This window comes from Antechinus flavipes, chromosome 1, assembly GCF_016432865.1.
Source record: "Antechinus flavipes isolate AdamAnt ecotype Samford, QLD, Australia chromosome 1, AdamAnt_v2, whole genome shotgun sequence".
Classification (NCBI taxonomy): domain Eukaryota; kingdom Metazoa; phylum Chordata; class Mammalia; order Dasyuromorphia; family Dasyuridae; genus Antechinus; species Antechinus flavipes.
The window spans coordinates 262676405-262698448 of NC_067398.1; the positions used below are offsets into that span (position 1 = coordinate 262676405).

General features: G+C 34.0%; 1 protein-coding gene across 1 annotated transcript in view; it reads right to left on the minus strand.

Moving 5' to 3' along the window:
* Positions 1–1960: 1960 nt before the first annotated feature.
* The window catches only part of MOSMO (modulator of smoothened), a 66187-nt gene continuing 46103 nt past the window's right edge, over positions 1961–22044 (minus strand). The window contains exons 2-3 of the mRNA XM_052001199.1: positions 4233–4445; positions 1961–2786 (exon numbers count right to left, since the gene is read on the minus strand). Coding sequence (XP_051857159.1) covers positions 2602–2786; positions 4233–4445 — 398 coding nt within the window. The 3' untranslated portion in view covers positions 1961–2601. The remainder of the gene's footprint in view (positions 2787–4232; positions 4446–22044) is intronic.

Sequence of the window (22044 nt, forward strand, 5' to 3'; positions counted from 1 at the left end):
ATTTTTTTCACTTACAGGATTTATAGATTTCTTTATGTAAATGGTTTCATTTCCATGTTTGGACCAAAGTCCAAAGATTCGACTTCACATACTACTAGATGAAGTTGGGGTTGCTTTGTTCCTGGCTTTAATAGCCAGTGGGTCTGGCCAGTGGATGTTTCCAACACATTGGTCATTCACACACTGGGTATTTTCCAAGATGATGATGAAATTAGAGACATTTTGATGATTTTGAGAACAGATACTAAACAAAATCCTAAGACTTGTCATTTTACACATAATACCATTGTAAGTGAAGGAAGTAAACAAGTGGGGAAATTCTTAGCAGCTGAGAAACTCTCTCTCCCCATGCCCATGATCCAGTTAAAATATTTGTGAAACTATTTACAATAAGATTGATCTTTTGGAAGAAGAAAAGCTCTTAATCATATCATAAATTAATTTGAACCATACTTTGCTAACACTTTATTCAGTGGTATAACGGTTATATCCAAAGCTTCACTTCAAAGTGACCCATTTTATCTGAGGACCAACCAAATCTCAATTGGCATAATGACCCAGCAATCAAACGTCCAGAGAACATGTCTAGTAGTATTTTTATAATTGGATAGACATAATACTTTAGAAAAAATTTTTTCCTCTTAGAATTTTTGTTAAAGTGATGAAAAAAAAAATCACTGTTTAACATTTGGAGAATATTCCACAGATATAATACTCCAAGAATTCTCAAAACCAAAGCGAGCTGATATACTGGGGGTTTATTTTAACACTAAAATGTTTGTCAATTAACAGTGGAGGTATATGAACGGTGAACAGGTATATATGAACTACATTAGAGTTTCTGTTTTCTTATCTGACAAGGGAGCCACCCCTCTACCTTCCAGGCCCCATTTCCATCACATAATTCCATATATACTTCAAAATACAATGTGGCTTTCTAGAAAACTGCACTCTGCAACAAGAATTTAGGCTTGTAATTCTTTTGACAGGTATATTTGGTTTGCCATTTCACTATAAAGATCAAAGACTTGACTCTACCGCCAAAAAAATGCCCCGATCTATTACAAAGGGGAAAATATCTATAGTGTATTAATTTCAAGGGGAAAATGAACTGAGGGAAGTGAGAAATGAAGGGAATGAAGGAAAGAGAGATATAACTTTGTGGTTTAAGGTTTAGCTGAAATGTCTCTTTTAGGAAGAAACTTAAGTTGTGAGTTTAGACAACTTTTAAAGTAAATGCACATTTTAAAATGTTAGCTTTTAGCAAACAAGGCATAGAAAATGAAAAGGTATTGCTCAGGTTTTTGATGGAGATGAATTAATAATGCTTAGAGATGGAACAATATAAGCTCATTTTTTATGGAAGTATGAAGTTAGTATTAGTAAATGACCAAAATACTGCTGCCTATATTCACTAGTGAGCTTTGTATTTATGTAGAATTGCTGTGCTTAAACCTAGATCAATGCATTATTCATGTTACAAAGCAAGTAGAAAAGAGAATCTCTGTACAACAGACAACAGCTGATAATAATTTAAATAGTGTCAGATTTCCCAAATTTGGGTTTGAAGTATGACATGATCTTGCTTTCTACCCTCATATACAAATAAATTAACCATACAAAGAATCTTTAGCTTAACTTAAAATTGCACCTAGAAAAGTATGGGATTATTTGTACCTATTACAAAAACCTGTTAAAATCAAGGGCTGCTACAAAGAATGAGGTAAACTGAAGACTCTCTCCACATTGCAGCCTTCAGAGAAATGGCTTTTTCTATTGAGTTCTAGGTTTGCACACCACAGTGTTTTGCTAGCAAAGCATTCCAAGTTCTCTTCCAGGAATTGTGTAGGTATATATATGTATATAGACATATATACATACACACATATATATGTATATATACACACATACACACACTGTATACTGCATCAGCAATATATATATATATATATTATATATGTATATAAATATAAGGAAGATTCCCCCCACCCCCAAAAGAACATATTTCTTAATTTTTCTTGTTGAATTTTTTTTAAACACAGAGAGTGGGAAATTTAAGGATTTTTTTTCAACACATATTTTAGCAAACACATTTTGATCTATTGGCTTCTTGGTGCAGTAATGCAACAGCAATTCATTTGGGGGCCAAAGGTTTATCTTATTACAAGGAAGTTTTGTACACTAATATCTTAGGAAGTGAGGCCAGCCTCACTTGAACTTTTCTTGCAACCATCTGGTCCACCATTAGTTCATAAATACTTAAAAAAATTAATCAGACAAAAACGGAACGGTACAGTCATTTAGGGCCATATGCTTTTCAATATAAAGCATTCTTCTTCACTAGGTTGCTATCACAGTGCAGACCTGACTGCCTGAATATGCTCAGGAGATTTAGTCAATGTTGTCTGTATTTGGTTATGGAAAAGGCTCTCCATTTTAATCCAAAGTGCATAGTGAGAACGAGTCAACACACTTCTCTTTTCAGTAACAGATAGCTTCATCTAAGCATCCTCCTGCGAACAGGACTGCTCAGATGCCTTGCCTTCGTCTTCCCCACCCTCCATCTTTCCCAAAAAAGAAGTCAAGCAGTTTAGACATTCATCAGCCAGGTAAACAAACTTTGCCAGCAAATAGAAGTCCCACTATTGTAAAGAAAATTGATAAGACAAATAGTACATATGAAGACCCAACTACTGTATTGTTGGGCAGTTTATAAGGTTGACCTCCAACTTCATTGATGTAAAATCCTATTGGAAATATTAGGGCAGCCATACAGAAAAGGATCACTGTAAAACAAACCAAAAAATCAGATATTAGTTTGGTGATTTGAAAAACAATGACAATTTGGCAAAAACACATGTATGAAATTTGTAAAATTTAATAAAGAGGTGGGAAAATGTGCCAGAGATATTATTGACAACATCAAGAGTAAATAAATATCCTGTTAAAGGATGGCTTACTATTACATTGATTTGAATACACCCAGTACTTGATCATAACTATAAAGAGTAAAAGATTTATATAACATGCTTATATAACCTTTAACATAGTGTTATTCCTATCTTCAACATCTAAACTGTAAAAGATTTTTTTTATGACATTTGCTAAGTATACCTTTGTTCTACAGAGAATCCCAATTCTAACTAATTCATCGATTAAGATGCTCTGAATGGATGCTCACTTATAAACTATAGATCCAAAGATAAAGTATAACATAAAAATTTGGTGTTATTTATTACAACATTTAAAAAGACTATCAGAATTTTTTATTACTTCCTTTTAAATATCAATATTCTTCCTATGTTTTGTATGGTTACAGGTCATGGAACATTGCAATCTCTGAAGAAGTGAAAGTAAAAATCACCTTAAAGATAAAAGAGGCACATGGTCAATATGAGCAAGCTGAAACATAGTACAAACCAGGAATGGCAAAGAAGTGGAACAAAGGATGTTATCAAAGAACTGTATTAGACAAAAAGGAGGAGGAGGAAGAGGAGAAGAAGAAAGGTTGGTTGTGTGCTTCACTGGCATTATGTGCAATGTCAGCAGAACACAAGGAATGACCTAGCACATTGTGTGAAAGCTCTGTGGTGAATGTATACGGCAAGAGTTGCATGAGATGGGCAAGCAGAACTAGGTTGCAGTATGTATCACTGGAGGGAACACCCACATGGATGAGCTTTCAGATCTACTTGTATATACTGAATATTTCTTTTATTATGATTTAAACCAGATCACTTAGAGATAAAAACCTGTTGTGTTCATTCAGACAAAAGTACCTAGAAGATATTTCACTATACTGACACAGGAAATAGGAAGAACAAAGATTCACCATTGCCTATATACCCTGGGGAATTTAGCAACTAAGAGATAACTACATTGTCCAAATAGTTACTTTTCACCCTAAACAATATTCTAAAGAAAATAAATGTCATAACACAAATGAGAAACAAATTCATTAAATAATTAAGAAAGCAGAAGTTTTTTTTGAAAAAAAGTCAAAGTTCTTGAAATACTAACCCTTAAATAAAACGTCTGATTTGGGAGAGACTGCATGTCCTACCTAATTCTCTTTAGATATAATGCCTATCACACACAATTGACCACATAATGGTTATGCCAAACACATTTGAGTTCTTTGAGGTTCAGGAAAGACAGACTACTTGCCTCTATTTTTGTTCATAAAAACATGTCTGTTTTCCTGACAAGTTTGGCAAACACAGATTACTTACTTCCAGTGAATGCTATCCAACGCGCATATTTTGTAGCTTCTCTTCGCCAATGGGAAGCCACCAGCAAGCCACATGTGACAGTCAATGAAATGATTCCCATGATGATGAAAAATAACGTGGTAACCCATTCAGGGGGAAGCCGGGGAGGGATACATGTCCTGTCACGTCCATGGATCGTTTGACACTGCCGTACAAGGCCCACAGTGAGTGCTCCTAGAAAGAAGCAAAATGTGGGGATATATTTATGGGGCTGTTGAGGTACTTCTTCCTCCCCCCAAAAACAAACTGAGCTATACTTAATTTGTTAAGTCACAGGGTTAAAGCAACTCTGCTTCACAAAATGGTATTTGGAGATAGTAAACTCTAAACTTGAGGAAAACTGGAAACGAGGTCAATCCAGAACATTTAATTCCACTACAGGTGAGGTCTGTTTAACACATGCAGTAAATACTTTCTAATGAAAGTTTTACAAAGGACTAAATATTAGGAAAAACTACATTATCAAAGTTAAGTGGATTAAGGTACTACATGAATTTTCCCACTAAACTCTTGCAAATATGCTGGAAGAGACTGTTTCCCATTTTCTAAGTTCAATAATCTTAAAACATAATAAAAATACTATATCCACAATCTGAAAGTCACTAGCATGGCTTGTCAGAAAAACCACTACAGCACTAGCAGTGAAAAGTATATGAAGAAAATATTTAAGTCTTATCAATTAATGGTTATTAGAAAGTATTGTTTCCTTCTTATCATTAAAATAGTTTCACACCAACACTCTGATTTCTCCTTTACTCAACAAAGATTTAATAAGTGTCTACAATTTATAAGATACTGAAGGTGATCAATAAGAGAACTTTAACGTTTCCATTCTAATAGAGAAATAGGATGTAAATAAGCTAAGAACATAATTACAACACATAAAATATAAATGTATGAAAGAGGTGTACCCAAGTACTCAGTTGTAAGCAGTATTAGGAAAAAAGACAAAAAATTCCATTCTACACCATGAAAGAAGGAAAACTTTGATATGTTCATGGAATGTAAATTTGGCTAGATCATAGCATCTAATATAATATAATAAAAATAGCATGCAATAAGGCAAGGCAGGCTGCAGCCAAAAAGTAAAGGGTCTTGATTACAAGAATGATGTCTGAAACTAGATTAAGGAGCCAGCAAGGATCTGTGACAAAGTATGAGTAAATATATGCATTAATGAAGGTTAATATGGCAACAGTGTGAAGGAGTGAAGAGTTAGAAAAGATTAACTAAAGGGACATTTCAATGGTTTAAATGAGATGTAATGAGAATCTTGGCTAGTAGTATTGGGAATGAATGAAAAAGAGATGTTCTGTGCTGGAGTTCATAGAAGTAGAATCAAAAGTAACTGGCAACTATTTTGATATGGTACTTAAAGGAGGGGAAAGATGATTTAAAGATGACATTCTAAACCTCAGGTGAGTGGAAGAATGGCACTGCCATTAATAATAAGAGAAACTGCAAAGATCAGGTTTGAAGAAAAGATTGAGTATAGTTTAAGAATTTACTCACAGAACCTCAGATTCAGAGGTTAGAGGTTTGATATGCATTTAAAAAACAATAACACTTACTACTGGGCTTATATCCCAAAGAGATTTTAAAGAAGGGAAAGGGACCTGTATGTGCAAGAATGTTTGTGGCAGCCCTCTTTGTAGTGGCCAGAAACTGGAAACTGAGTGGATGCCCATCAATTGGAGAATGGCTGAATAAATCGTGGTATATAAATATTATAGAATAGTATTGTTCTGTAAGAAATGACCAGCAGGATGATTTCAGAAAGACTTACACGAACTGATGCTGAGTGAAATGAGCAAGACCAGGAGATCATTATATACTTCAACAACAATACTATATGATGATCAATTCTGATGGATGTGGTCCTCTTCAACAATGAGATGAACCAAATCAGTTCCAATGGAGCAGTAATAAACTGAACCAGCTACGCCCAGCGAAAGAACTCTGGGAGACGACTAAGAACCATTACATTGAATTCCCAATCCCTCTATTTTTGCCCCCCTGAATTTTTTATTTCCTTCACAGGCTAATTGTACAATATTTCAGAGTCCGATTCTTTTTGTACAGCAAAATAACAGTTTGGAAATGTATAATTATTTTGTATTTAATTTATACTTTAACATATTTAACATGTATTGATCATCCTGCCATCTAGGGGAGGGGGTGGGGGAAAGAAGGGGAAAAATTGAAACAAAAGGTTTGGCAATTGTCAATGCTGTAAAATTACCCATGCATATAACTTGTAATTAAAAAGCTATTAAAAATTAAAAACAAAACAATAACAATTCATTCTCCATTAAGAACTATGGAAGAAAGTGTTACTCCTATACAAACAACACTTGGAACAAAAGTTACCTAAGAAGAAAAAGAAATGCCTGGGGAATCTATTTAAAAACAACAGATTCCTGTTATTTTTTCACTGGAAAGATTTCTTTCCAGAAAAGAACCCCTTGACCTAAGATCATGATTTTCATTTGTCCTATTTATATTTTTACTCAATAAGATAAAGATGCCTATCATTAACAACTGACTTCCTTAAGAAAAAAATGTGTGCATTCAGTGTGCTCCTGATATGTGATGGATTGGCAGTGGAGGAGGAGGGTGTGACAGTATTGTGGGTGTTTTAGCACCTTGGTTTTGCTAGTAAAGTATTTTTAGAAACAAGAATGAAATTGAGAGTAAATGAAGGAAGAATTAGGTTATAGTCTCAAATGGTTCTAGAACTTTGGAAATTTTTTTTCAAGTGCTAACTACATATGACCCTAGTTCTTTTAATTACAATTAGCAGAGAAGATAGAGGGAAATTAAATTCAGACATTACAGCACTATAATGGGTTTATATGGTGATCTTTGAACAGAAGAAAGAAAGGAATTTAAATGTAGGATTTTTTTTTTTTTTGAGCTAAGATTAAGACATACATATACACAAGAGGGAAAGAATGTATGCCGACTTCCACAGTAACCTTATGCCTGACTCTAGCCATGACTTGGAATAGTATATATCAAAGTGAAATAAATAAGTTAAATTTTCCTGGACCTCTAATAATCTTTAAAATCTTGTGATAATTATTTGAAACAAACTGGAAAACCAGAGGAGAAAAGACAACAATGAACATGTAACTGTCCTTCAATTATTCTCCTGCCACCATTCCCCCTACTCTCAACATTTTCTTGAAGTGAAAACATGAAGGGGAGAGACTCCTACAAAACTGTTAACTTATGATGACAAAGCATTTTCTTGTACTTTTTGAAAATAAAGAAGACGTTCACAGTAGTACTCAAAAACTCAGAACAGGAAACGGTTCTCCTGACCACTGAGCAAAGGAAGGCCTCAAACAACAAGTTAACTTCTGTAGTCACTATTCTAGATATCAAAGCAGATTGTTATATGAAAGGCTGTGAAAAAAGACCATAGAAAAGACTCTTACAAAGTATCATCTTTAAAAAAAATTCCCCAAATACAACAGTAGAATATAGTCTGATGAATTCTGATTACAGCTGATTTAATTATTTAATCAAAAGCACTTTATACTAAAAAGATGAGGGAGGGAAAGATTGCTCATGTATAACTCGGAAGTTAGATATTATACAAAGCTGCCACAAAGAAGAAAGAATAGTGATCAAAATACTCAAAAATCCTTAGGAGGAAAAAAAAAGAAAGGTTGGCAGTAAAACCCATGACCTCAAAAGTTTACATACAAATGCCCTGAGTTTAGGTAAAAGATAACAGGTACTAGAAGTCCTAACACAAGGAGGCAAATTGGATATAATGTTTTTACTGAGCCTTGGTGGAATGAAGCTCATGACTAGGCCATGGTTCTGAATATGTAAATCTTATTCTGATGAAATTGGGAAGGTAAAGGATAGTAGAGGTGAAACAGTATACATGAAGGAAGCATATTCTTGTAAAAAATTCGGGAACCAGAGAAACTAAGGATGACAGAGAGTACTTGAATGTGAAATAAAAATGATTTTGTCACTGAAATATACTCTACTACCTGGATGGAAAGGACATTTTGAAATAGGAGAAATTTAGGAAACAGATAATAAATCTTGCTTAGAGGTGTGATAGAATAGTGTTATTGGTCTTCCAGTATTCATAATTCTTCTAGAACTTTCTCTATGCCCAAAGCAAAGTTGCTAATAGTTTCCTGATTTACCTTAGTAATAATTTTATTCTTCAGAAGGTGAAAGAACCAACAAGGAGAAATTCTATTTTGGATCTAGTTCTTCCTAACAGGAAAGAACTGGCTTGTGGAGTGGAAATGGAATTCTGAGGAAGTGATCATTACATCCTAGAATTTGCAATAATAGAGAAGGCAAGAAAATCTTGGCATAATCTGACATACATTTGGAATTTTGAGAAAGTCAGTTTTAAAGAGTTCAGAGTAAAGATAGGTAGGATTAAAGAAGGATGAGAGATGTTTATGAATGACATTCTGAAGATACAAAGGGAAATTATTCTTATCAAATTTGGAAATGACAGAAAGTTGGAAGACTTGGTTAATACAGTGGATGACAGAACCAGGATCAAAAGATGATAGGCTTGAGCACTGGGCTAAAATCCAACAAGAGTTGTAAAAGCAAAGTCTCACACAGATTATAAAAACAAGCAATTTCACAAATAAAAGATGAGAAAAAGCATAGTAAGCAGCTGTTTTTGAATAGATGTAGAAATTTTAGTCAGCTCCAAACTCAATTTGAACCAAAAGTGATATGCCAAAAAAAAAAAAAAAAAAGATCTTGTGTTGTATTAAACAAGACTACATACTCCTGAATCTTATGGTAAGAGAGACCTAACTTCCAGGAATAGGGAGGTGATAGTTCTACTCTCTTGTCCTTGTCAGGAGTATTGTGTTCAGTTAAGAGTGCCACAATTTAAAAGATTTGATAACCTTGGGAGAGTGTCTGAAAGAGGGCGATGAGAACAGTAAAGGCCTTAAATCCATATTATTAATACTGTTTGAAAGAGCCATATATGCTTAGTTTGGAGAATTTAATCTGATAGAAAAAAATCTCCATTTTTAATTAATTGCCTACAGATTTTATTTTGAAGATTTTTTCCATAGAATAATTCATTCCGCATTGTCACAAATCAAATATACTCTTACTTCTCAAACACATTTCTGAAAGCACATAGTGTAGATAAAAGTATATGAAACATTTCTCCTTTTCTCTAATGCAGGATATATCATTGCTCTAGTCTAATTTACCTTTCCATGTATATGGTAAAAGTCCTTGAGGACTGACTTACTTTGCCTTCCTTTTTTAGCTAGAATTCAATCTAATATAAAGCATTATGTACACACTTGGGGAAAAGTTCTTCATCAAAATTATAGACATACTTTCAACAAACTAAGTAAAAGAATCCTTTTGTCTCTCATGGAACAGCAGTGCCTCTGTGTAAAGTGAATTTGATTTCTAAAGATCAAGATAAAACATTCAACACCTGCATTTTGAAGGAAAGGAACCTAATGTTAATTAGTAAGAAGAAAATGTAAAGTATCTACTAAAATGAATCTCCAAGTATTTATTGTTTATTATATTTATTATGCACTGTTATATAGAGATATGACAATTAGTAAAATCTATCAATTTCAATGAAAAAGAACCTCTTAAGACATATTTTATATCTGGTGAAAGCAGACGGTTTGTTAACATTATTTCATGGGTGTTGGCTTAGACAGCTCAATTTGTAGCTTGGAATCACAGAGCTGGATGATAGATACAGATAACTCAGATCAAGTCCTTTATTTTACTGGTTAGGAAACTAAAGGCCAAGGATGTGAAGGCAGAACTGGGAAGTGTTCATATTTGTACTACATTGTGCTTTTCACTATCACTATCACATTATTACCTCCTTGGTACCTGTTAAATTACAGTCACATGTACTGTTCCATAAATTATGTCATACACACAGGTTTTTAACATTTTTTACAAACAAAAGGTATTCAATAAATATCTGCTGAATTGAATGGAATATCTGAGTATTCTGTTATATTCAAGTACTTAAAAGAACAAAAGTCCATCAGTGGACAACCATCTTAATCAGAACAATTACCTGACTTGCTCTTTCTCTAAATTCCTGCATACAGGTCATGCTATGCAATTTTGTACTTGATTATACTCTATTTTGTTGTATGTTATCTTCTCTAGTTATTTTAAGCTTATGAGGCTTAACCTTCACGAGATTGTAAACAATGGAACAGGTACTGAATCATCCATCTTCTACTCCTTTTATCTCCCCTACTCTCTAAGAGTTTCCCACAGCACTGGGCCCATGGGAAGCACTTAAATTGGTGAAATGAAGTGAATGGAAAACAAGCTAAATTTAAAAATCACACTGAATTAAATGTGCTCTACTGTAGAACGTGTCATTCTGTGTGGTTTCCTGCAACACACTAAACAGACACTCAGTCATTCACTAATGTTACATCTAACAAACTTTATTGAAGTAGCACTTGAAACACTTGAAGTAACCTATATAATTCCAAATTCCCTTAAACCCAATCTGTATGTATCCTGCAGTTGTTTCCTAGGTAACCAACCCTACCAAAGAAAAGAGCTGTATGGAATAGAAGGAAACCAAACCTTAGAACACAATCCCTTTTTCCCTTTCCTCTTGGAATCTCACCTGCATGATACAATATGCTATTAGGCTCCTCTCAACATTCTCTCTTTTTTTCTTTTGAAAGACAATTGAGGTTAAATGACTTGTCCCGGGTTACACAGCTACTGTTTTAAATGCCTGAGGCTGGATTTGAACTCAAGTCCTACTGATTTCAGGGCCAATGCTCTATTGCACCATCTAGCTGCCTCTTGCATAATACAATAAGTGAAAGAAAAAAACAAGTAGTAATAAGCATAACAAGCATAAATTCCTACCTATGGCTTCTTCATTAAACAAGTATTATGATACTTTGCAGAAGTCTTAAAACAAAACTTAAACTGTTATACATGAAACCTGTCTATATTCTACACTTAAAATAATTAGTAACCATGTCACATCACCTCATGTCAAAACTGAACAAAAGAATAATGGAAACTGAAAAAAATTTAAAAAAAAATTTATCTTTAAGAAAAGCACATAACATATAACAATTTTTAAGTGAGTATTTAGAAATCATGTGAAATAATTACCCTCAAGTTTGACCACGGAACCAAATCTCCCTTACAAGGCAATTTTTGCATAATTAAGAAACTGATTTAATCTTGTATTTGTTAATTTTTCAACCATCCTTTTAGCAACCAGCTTTTAACCTATGGTTCTCTTTCTTGTCCCCGTCCCTCTTTCCCATGTGACCAATTCTCTTATGCTATCCAGGGTTCTCTCTAGCAGTCTCCCCATGCTCTCCAACTCTCACTCTCTCTTTCCTGAGGCAATCAGGGTTAAAAGACTTGCCCAGGGTCACACAGCTAGAAAGTATCAACAATCTATGCTCACATTTGAACTCAGGTGCTCCTGACTCCAGGGCCAATGTTCTATCTACTGTGCCACCTCGCTGTCCCCAACTCTCTCTCTCAATCCAAAACTGCTCTCAGATATCTGATTGCTCAAAAGAGAAAAAGCTCATGGATTTTAATGGTATTAGTGACTGATAATGGCTTCCCCAGAAAGTATATGTATTTAATCAAGGGACATTGCTTCAAAATAAAGGAATGAGTGACACTTTAGGCATTTGGGACAGTTTAATTGAGGAGATGTGTTTGAACAAGGGAACCTTCTTCAGAGAAAGATCCCTGAATTATAGAAATTTGGTAGCCAACTAACTCCTCCCATTTGAAAAGCCTTCTTTCTTTGATTAGGTATGTTTAGGATTACAGACAAGGGATCACCATGACAGGAATAGAATGGCAAAGATAAATTTCTTGATAATTTAGAAAGTTCCTTTTATATATAGGTACCAGATTTTAGAAATTTCACCAGATTGGTAATATAGAGACATTGACTAGCTAAGTTTTCTCTTTTACAATTTCTTGCTTAACCTAAGTAGAGAGATAGCATAGTGTTAAGGAATTCCCTGAATTTGTCCTCTTGAATTGCCATATTTTTCAGATATATTGAAGCTAGAATATTGCTGGAGATCCTGAATTTGTCATGGATGAAATGCTCCCTTCCCCCAGCTGAAATAATTTGCTGTTTATATCTCATGCTGGACTCTCTGTGTATGTCCTTGGAAATTAAGACAGATGTCATTCAGTCTGCACCAGATTGAGAAACTATTTTGTGTAGTTGGGACCCTTGTAGATAAACAGATCATCTTATCTTTATGGTCTACCAGTTCCCAAGGGAAAAGACTGCTGCTTTTGCCAATATTTTTCTCCCCCACTTCAGGAAAAAATTAGTTTTTTCCCCTTTATCTAATACTTCCCTTTCCCTGTAACTTAAATACCAAGATTTTCCCTGTACTGCTAAGGCGTTTCCATGTGAATATGCCTTTCTCTTTCTCTTATACATCCAGTTGCAATACGTGTCTCAAGGACTTGTGATACTGTTTGTGGTTAACAATGATCTCATGAAGAGACCTAGCTAGAAGATCTTGGTTCAAGTTCTGTCTCTGATACATTTCGGCTGTGTGACTCTGGATTACAACTCAGTAGTAGGCAGGTCTCAAAGATCATACACAACCCAAAAAAAAGGCAATGTAAGAGGGAAAACTGCAATGATACAGGGGATTTCCTCACTTATGAGTTCTCGATGTCAGTGATCACAGGTCTATTGCCTATTCACAGCCTGAGGTAGAACTACTACTCTTTGCTGCCCTTCTCCTTTTTGACTGCTCCTCAGTCTCCTCTGTAGGCAGATATTATATCCCCTAAGTGTTCTCCAAGGCTCGGTTCAAGGCCCTCAGATTCCTTCTCTTGCTATATACTCTCAGTAACCTCATCATCTCCTAGGGGCATAAATATGTTATGTAAAGTCAGGCAGATGACTTTACAGATCTATATGACCAACCTTAGTCTCTCTACTGACATTTAGTAACATATCATCAATTTCTTATTAAACATTTCAAACTGCACCCTCTAGAGACATCTCAAACTCATTATATTTAAAACTAAACTCATCTTTCACCTCAAGTCCTATCCTCCTCCAAACTTCTCCACTTCTTATGAAGGCACCATCATCTTTCCAGACTCTTGGGTTCAAAACTTTGGCATTATCCTCTACTCCTTCTTCCTCCCTCCACAAATCTAGTCAGTTGCCAAATCCTGGCATTCTACTGCCTCATTCTTTTCATCAGACCTCTCTACTTACACAACTGTTAGCTTAGTTCAGGTCTTCCTCATCTCTAAATTATTGCAATAACCTCTTAATAGGTCTCTCTGGCTCAAGTCTCTTATCAATTCAGTCCATCATGTTCAACACTTCCAAAATAATTTTACTTAAGGGCAGACTTCACCATGTCACTATGCTACTCAATCAAAGCCAACAGTCCCGATGACTTTGAGATAAAACATTTCTTTTTTTTAAATAACTTTTATTGACAGAACCCATGCCAGGGTAATTTTTACAGCATTATCCCTTGCACTCACTTCTGTTCCGATTTTTCCCCTCCCTCCCTCCATTCCCTCCCCTAGATGGCAAGCAGTCCTTTACATGTTGAATAGGTTACAGTATATCCTAGATACAATATATGTGTGCAGAACTGAACAGTTTTCTTGTTGCACAGGGAGAATTGAATTCAGAAGGTAGAAATAACCCGGGAAGAAAAACAAAAATGCAAGCAGTTTATATTCTTTCTTTGGGTGTAGCTGCTTCTGTCCATCTTTGATCTGAATGAACTCTTTGAGTTAAAACATTTCTTAAGATTTTAAAGACCTTTAAAACCTGCCTCCAAGATTTCTTTCTAACCACATCAAATATCATTCTCCAACCTCATTGCCTTTAAGATCTAGACATATTGGCCTTCTCTATTTTCCTTTTACGTAACTCAACATTTCTTATCTCTCTGTGCCTTTGCATTGCCCTTTTCATCTCTGCCTCAGAATCCTATCCCTTCAAGGTGCAGCTAAAGCATTAACTTCTACATGATACTTCTTGTCAATTACTCAAACAAAAAATTAAGCACCTACGATGTGCTAAACACTGTGCTAAGGGCTAGGGACATAAAGAGAGGCAAAAGACAAGTCTGATCCACATATAACCCATAATTTAATGGGGGAGTGAGAAGAGGGGACAACAAACAAGCAAATATGCACAAACAAGCTATATACAAGATAAATAGGACATAAGAGAATTAATTAGAATTAAGAAGGGTTGGGAAAGGCATTTTTAGCTGAGATTTCCAAGGAATCCATCAAGTAGAAATGAGGAGGGAGGGCATTCTGGGCATGGAAAACAGAGAAAATGCCCAAAGCTAAGAATATTTTGTTCATGGAACAGCAAGGAAGTCATTATCACTGGATCAAAGAGTATGTCTCAGGGAATAAGGTGTTAGAAGAATGTAAAGACAGGATTGAGATGGGAGTTATGAAAGGCTTTGAACAACAAACAAGATTTTTTATTAAATCCCAAAGGTGATAATGAACCACTGGATTTTATTTGACTGAGGGAAGGTGGTGATATATTTGGGTATGAGTTTCAGGAAAAATCGCTTTGGCAGCTGAATAAAGGACGAATTAAAGTAGGGAAAAAATTGAGGTAGGCAGACTCATCAGTAAGCTATTGTACCAGTCCAAGTGTGAGGCAAGAACCACCATCAGGGTGGTCAAAGTATCAGGGGAGAAAAGGGTGCATACTGAAGAGATGTTGGAAAGAGATGCGGTAAGAAGCAATAAGGATGACTTCTAGGTTGTGAGCTTGAAAGCCTGGAAGGATGGTGATACCTTCTAGAGCTGGGCTTCTTAAACTTTTTCCACTCTCACCCCTTTTGCTTGAGAAATTTTTATGCGACTCTGGGTATATAAGTATATAATATAGGTATACAAGCCACTTACAATAAATCATAATTTCACAACCCCTACATTCAGTCACGTGATCCCAAGTGTCATTATGAGCCACCATTTAAGAAGCTTTACTCTTTAGAAGTAACAAAGGATGAAGAAGTATTTAGTAGGATAGATGAGTTCTGTTTTAGACATGTTCAGTTTAAAATATCTACTGTAAGACAATCTGAGATGTCTGAAAAACAACTGGAAATGTGAGATTGGACTTCAGCAAAATGTAATGGAATAGTGAATATGATGGATTGGATTGATAACAGACTTAAACTAGAGAAACCAATTAAGAGGTTATTGCAATAGTTGAAAAAGGTGAAGAGGACCTGAACTAAAGTAGGAGCTGTATAAATGGAAACAATGGATCTAATGGCACAATCTGGATGAGGATTCAGCAAAAGAATCTGAGAAGTATAAAATTCTGATTTTATATTATATTATATAATTATATTATATATCTGATATTAGACAAATTATAAGAATCCTCAAAGTAGACACAAAAGCTTAACATTAATTCTTTTTTTTTTAAATTTAATTTTATTTAATAATAACTTTGTATTGACAGAATCCATGCCAGGATAATTTTTACACAGCATTATCCCTTGCAATCACTTATGTTTCGCTTTTTCCCTTCCCTCCCTCCCCCCCCCCCCAAGATGGCAAGCAGTCCTATATATGTTAAATATTAACATTAATTCTTAACTGCAAATCTGGATTTCTTCATTTTGTTCAACTTTGAGATATGAACAATAGGAATTATCTTTTTATTGTTTAAAATGCAATCAATTTTTTTGTTCAAATATTTATTTTTTCATTCAAAAGAGGTCTCTTTTCAATCTCTCATTTTCCTATTTTTTTTTTCACTTTCCTGAATGCAAATATTTGGATGCTATAATTAAATCATATAATGAAGAAACAGTTTGATAGTCAGGAAACAATGGTTCTAAAAATCTTGAAAGAAGAAAGAAATAAGAGGGTGATCAAAGTGTCAAAGACTGCAAAGAAGTAGAGGAAAATAAAAATTGAGAAAAAGCCATTGACTTTGAAAAATGTATCTTGCATTTAATTACTTTATATTTATTCTGTATATACTTAGATATGTAGTATAAGCTCCTTTTAAGTAGGGATTATTTTATTCTTACGTCTGTCTGTCTTTAGCACCTGGCACAGTGCTTGTCACAAAGCAGGTGATTGATAAATACTTGTTAACTGATTGGTTCTAAGAGAGGGATGACCAAAATGTAGGGTACTAGAATGCTATCCATTAAATAGAGATTAGATAATCAGTTCCTGAAAAATTAAGAAGATAAACTTCTGAACCTGAACACGACCAAGTTTAAACATGAGGGAATGGATAACATTATTTTATTTTGTAGTTAAAAAAACACTGGGATCAGAAATAGGAAATCGGCAAATCAAATCATCTCTTCAAAAGTCAATTTTTTTTTCATTTTTCATTTCTAAATTTATTTTTTTCATTACCCTATGGATGTGAGGATCAGATGAGAAAATAGATGTTAATATTTAAATCCTTAAATAAATTTCTTTTTGGCAAAGACCTGCAATTTCTTAGTTTAAAACTGAGTTAAGAAGTAATTTCTGAGTTAAGAAATTAGTTAACTATTTAACATGTATTGATCATCCTGCCATCTTGGGGAGGGGATGGGGGGGGAAAGAGAGGAAAAATTGAAACAAAAGGTTTGGCAGTTGTCAATGTTGTAAAATTACCCATCCATATAACTTGTAAATAAAAAGCTATTAAAAAAAAAAAAAAGAAAGAAATTAGTTAAGCTCTGGGTGGGTAAGGGAAATAGTATATAGGCAAGAGTTATTGCTAAGATTAACCATTAAAATCATTTTTATTGAATCTTAGATCATCAGTATGATTTAGTGGAAAGAATGCTGGTCTCAGAATGAGTAGACTGGGTTAAAATCTTAATTCTGCCACTTCCTAGTTCTGTGATCCTGGAGAATTAAATTTATAACATTTTGGAATTTACACAATATTTACAGCAGCAGTGTCAAAAATACAGATTGGCCCACTTAGAGCTGAAACCAGATTAAAATATAATTGATATTCGACAAAGTAAGTAAAAATATAGTAAAGCACAGATATGTTCATTTGTGGTTTTCTAAATTTATATACAACTTGTCAGTGGTCCATTTTTATTTGAATTTGACACTTCTACTTTAAACTAAGCCACCATCATCAGAAATCTAAAAGGCCTAAGAAACTTCCTTAATCAATAAACCTTTGATTTTCCTATTAGATTGAGATTTCAGCCAAGAACACTATTAGTTTAGAATACCAATTACTTTTTAGAACACTACACACTCTAAGTAAATATCCAATATGAATATTAAAGGTCAATCATTAAAAAAAAAAAAAGCCATTAGAAAGTAATTGGATGAAGTACTTTTCACAGCAGTGGCTAGGAGTGAGGGTGGGATAACTTCTTGGCCAAAGATAGAAGCTATCAAAAAATATAATATGCAATTTCAGTTACAGAAAATTGAAGTTTTTGTACAGAAACTTAAGAAGGGAAGCAGTCCGGTAGGAAAAAAAAAAAAATCTCTGCACCAAATATTTCTTATAAGGGGTCTAATATCCAAGATGTATAGGAACTAACACAAATACATACGTGCAAAAGTAAGTCCCCAACAGAAAGGCAAAGAATACAAACTGTCTTCAGACTAAGAACTGAAAACTATAAAGAAATAGACATCAAAACCTAGTTTGAGGTTTCACTTTATATCCAGGAAAGGTTGTGGAGAAATACAACACATTGTTTGTTAGTGGATGTGTAAATTGATCCAACCATTCTGGAAAGCAATTTAGACTCATACACATAAAGTGACTAAAATGGTCACATTTTTTGAATCAAGGATCACACTACTAAACATGTGCTTCAAGGAAATTAGTATTAAAAAGAAAGATCTCATGTATACAAAAATATTGATACTAGAACTTTTTTTTTTTTTAAACAAGAGGAAATAACTGGAAGTGAAATCAATGTCCATTACTATATCATGGTTAAACAAGTTATGGTATATGATTGTAATGAGATATTATTGTACTTAGATATGATAAATTTAAAGAAACATGGGATTTTGCTTCCAGGCCTTTTTATAATGAATGGAAGGGGGAGAAGAGCATGTTGAGAAACGTAAGTAATTTTTAAAAATATTATTGTTTAATATTATTATTATATTGTTATTGATATCTTTTGAGGAGTTTAAAAAAAGATTAAAAATATTTTTTAAAAAACCACTCTGGAGGAATATGATGGAAAACTATGAACAATAATGAATCATAAACAGTGAAAAACAGTAAAATCAAAACAATGGCCTGAGATCAATTCATATTTTTTTTTTGTCTTTGGATGTAGCAGTTTTGGCTTTGTTATCTTGCCAGATTGTGCTTTTATCTTTCCTGTCATCATAATAATGTTTTATTTTTCTGCTCTTTGCTCATTTTTCCAGTCTATTTCTTGATCAAGATATTCTCTATGTCATTGGCAAGCAAATATATCGTTGCTTTATGTTCAACTTGAATTTAATAATAAGAGGGTCATTAAACAGAGATATTTCTGTAGTTGAATTTCTTTAAGAAGCTTATATAATTTTTAATATGCATTAAAACTCGGATTACTTGTTAGAAGCAGTTAAAATTGCCTTTATGGTGCTCCCTCTCTATGTATTTTTTTTAATCCTGAATCTGACAAAAAAAAAATGAGTATTTTCATAAACAAAGAACAGAAAGGTTCACACATAAAACTGACACTGTATTACAGTTTGCTTTTCAAGTGTAAGATAAAGTCAACATATTATTTTCAAAGCTGATTTCTATATCTTATTTTTTCTGTTCTCTTCTGTACATATAAAAAAAAAATTATTTGGTGATTCTCTTTTTTCTTCATTCTTAATGCTTCAAGCATTCAAGCAAAACAAATCCTCTTACTGGCATGTACAAAAAGTCTTTTTCTGTAACTGGAGTTCATCATCTCTGTTGAGAGATGGAAAACATACTATTGCTCTTTTGGGACTATGGTTTGTCACTGTATTGATCAGATTCTTAAGTCTTTCTTAGTTCTTTTCTTGACAATGTTGCTATTATATAAATTGCTGTGTCCTCACAGCTCAATTCTTTTTATATGCAGTTAGACAAATCTTCTGGGTTTCTGTGATATCATCCCCTTTGCTATTTCTTATGGAAATACTTTCACATGCCATAATTTGTTCAATCATTTTCGAATTAATGGGAATACCCTTAGTTTCTTTATGTACCTTGAGTATTAAACCATTAACAGAGAAACTTCTTATAAAGGATTTTTTCCCAATTAACTATTTTCTTCCTAACATCAATGACTTTTAGAATGATTAGACTGATTTGCGGTTCAACTTATAGCAAATGAATGAAATCAATGAATTTGTCTTTCTGAAGCCTCTCCAATTTCTATCTTTTGTCAGCTTTGCTGATTTGTTGAGTGAAATGTCAGAACTGTTTTGTTTTGGATTTCTCTTAAATTAGTGATCTGACTGGATTTAACATGTATTTCGACATATTTAATATGTACTGGACTATATCTGCCAACTAGGGGAGGGGGGAGAGGGAAGGAGGGGAAAATTTGGAACAAAAGGTTTTGCAAGAGTCAGTGTTGGAAAATTACCCATGCATATGGCTTTGTAAAATAAATAAATAAATTTTTTAAAAAAATCACTGATCTGGATCAATCATTTATATTGTTGTTAAGAGTTCGTAACTGCTCTTTTTATAACTGTGTGATCACATTCTCTTACACACACACACACACACACACACACACACACCCTAATATATCTTAGATGTTAGAATCTTAAACATACTTGGGATTAAGATTTTTCTTTCTTCTTATGCTAGATGTATTGATTTGATGCAAAAAGACTATCTTTTAAAAAATAAATGTTATTTTGGTGACATGTCATGGTTGTGAAACTTGGAATATTGCAACCTGTGAGGAATCAAAGTTAGTGGTGATATAAGAACAATGCAGACACACATGGTAGATATAAGCTGCCACACATTTCCAATCATAACCAACATGCAATGGCCTTGTCCTAGGCTCTCTTCTCTTTTTCTTCTATCATTTGGTAGTTTTGTAAGCTCCCATGGATATGGATATTATCTCCCCAATACAGGTAATTCTCAGATCTTACAACCCTGATAGGGATCTCAAACTCAACATGTGTAACAAAACAGAACTTATTATCTTTATCCCCCATACTCTCCCCGCATCCCAATCTTCTCATTACTGTCAAGGGACTGAGTATCTTTCTGGTTACCTAGGTTTGCAACTTGATATCATCCATAATCTCTTGTTCAATTCAGTCTACACATCCAATCTATTGCTAAGCTGTCATTTCTATTTTCATAACATCTCTGGTACGCGAGCCCTCTTCTCTTTACTCATACAACTACTACCCTAGTTTAAAGTCTCATCATCTAGACTATTGCAATTGCCTTCTAACTGATCTCTCTGCCTAAAGTTGTTTCCACTCCAATTAACCACAAGTTAGATGCCTAAGTGGTTTTCTTAAAGTACAAGGCTAACCATGTTAACTACCTATTCAGTAAATAGTAGTTTCCTGTTACCTCTGGGATCAAATATAAAATTCTTAGGCATTTAAAGTCATTCACAATCTGGCCTCCTCCTTTCCAGATTTCTTCTTCTTTACTTGCCTCTATGCCCTCTACAATCTAAATATACTGACCTACTTGCTGTCCTCATCTACAGGAGGCATCCCATCAACTCCAAGCCAATGCTCTCAGTGTAAGGTTATTTTTCAATTACATCTTGTATTACATAGTGATTTGTATACCTTTTCAACCCATTAAAATGTGAATTCTTTAAGGATAGGGTTTGTTTCTTTTCTTTTTTTCCCTTGTATCCTCAATGCTTAGCACAGTGACACAATTAAGCGCCCTATCAATGCTGATTGACTGATAGACAAAAGATACCACTAGAGAAATGAATGACAGAAAAAAGGAAGTAGGCCAATCATATACTGAAAGAGATAAAATGTAAAAAACAAACAAAAATCCTCAAACTTCAAAAGTAGAAACAAGCTAAAATAATTCTCCAAAGTTTGGGATATTGGCATCCATGGAAAAACCTATGGATCTGAAGAGGAATATGAACAAGAATTGCTTAAAGTAAAATACTGATGCATGATCTGCATCAATAGAGGACAAAGATACACAGATAAGAATCAGATAATCCTGATGTTGAAAAGGAACAAGCCCAACAAACACAAAAATTAGAATCTCCTCCACATCTACAAGAAGGGACTATGTAGCCTTGGTTTGTAGAACTTTAAGTAAGGGAAACCTACTACCTCTTAAGGCAGCCCTTTCTACTTTTAGAAAGTAACAATTGTTAGAAAATTGTTTCTTATTTCCCACCCACCTCTATACCACGCTACTTCTACTTCTGCCATCAAATCAATATCTCTGCTTCAATCTGCCCATTCCAATTTTCCCAACTTGGATTCCAAGCTCTGGTAGGTGAGCTTTCACTTTATCCTGAATGAAACCAAAGGTGCAGACCAGTTTCTGGACATTTATACATCATGCTATTTTCCTACTTATATCCTTTGTGTTGTCTTTAAACATTACAACACAAGCTCTTTGAAATATCCTTGTTGGTATTTGTATCCCTAGCTCTTAGCATAGAGCCCAATATATGTAAATATGTATATGATATATATAAATGTGATAAATATAAATATAAAACATGTAAATATGTATTATAAATATATTTATATATAATAATGTTTATAA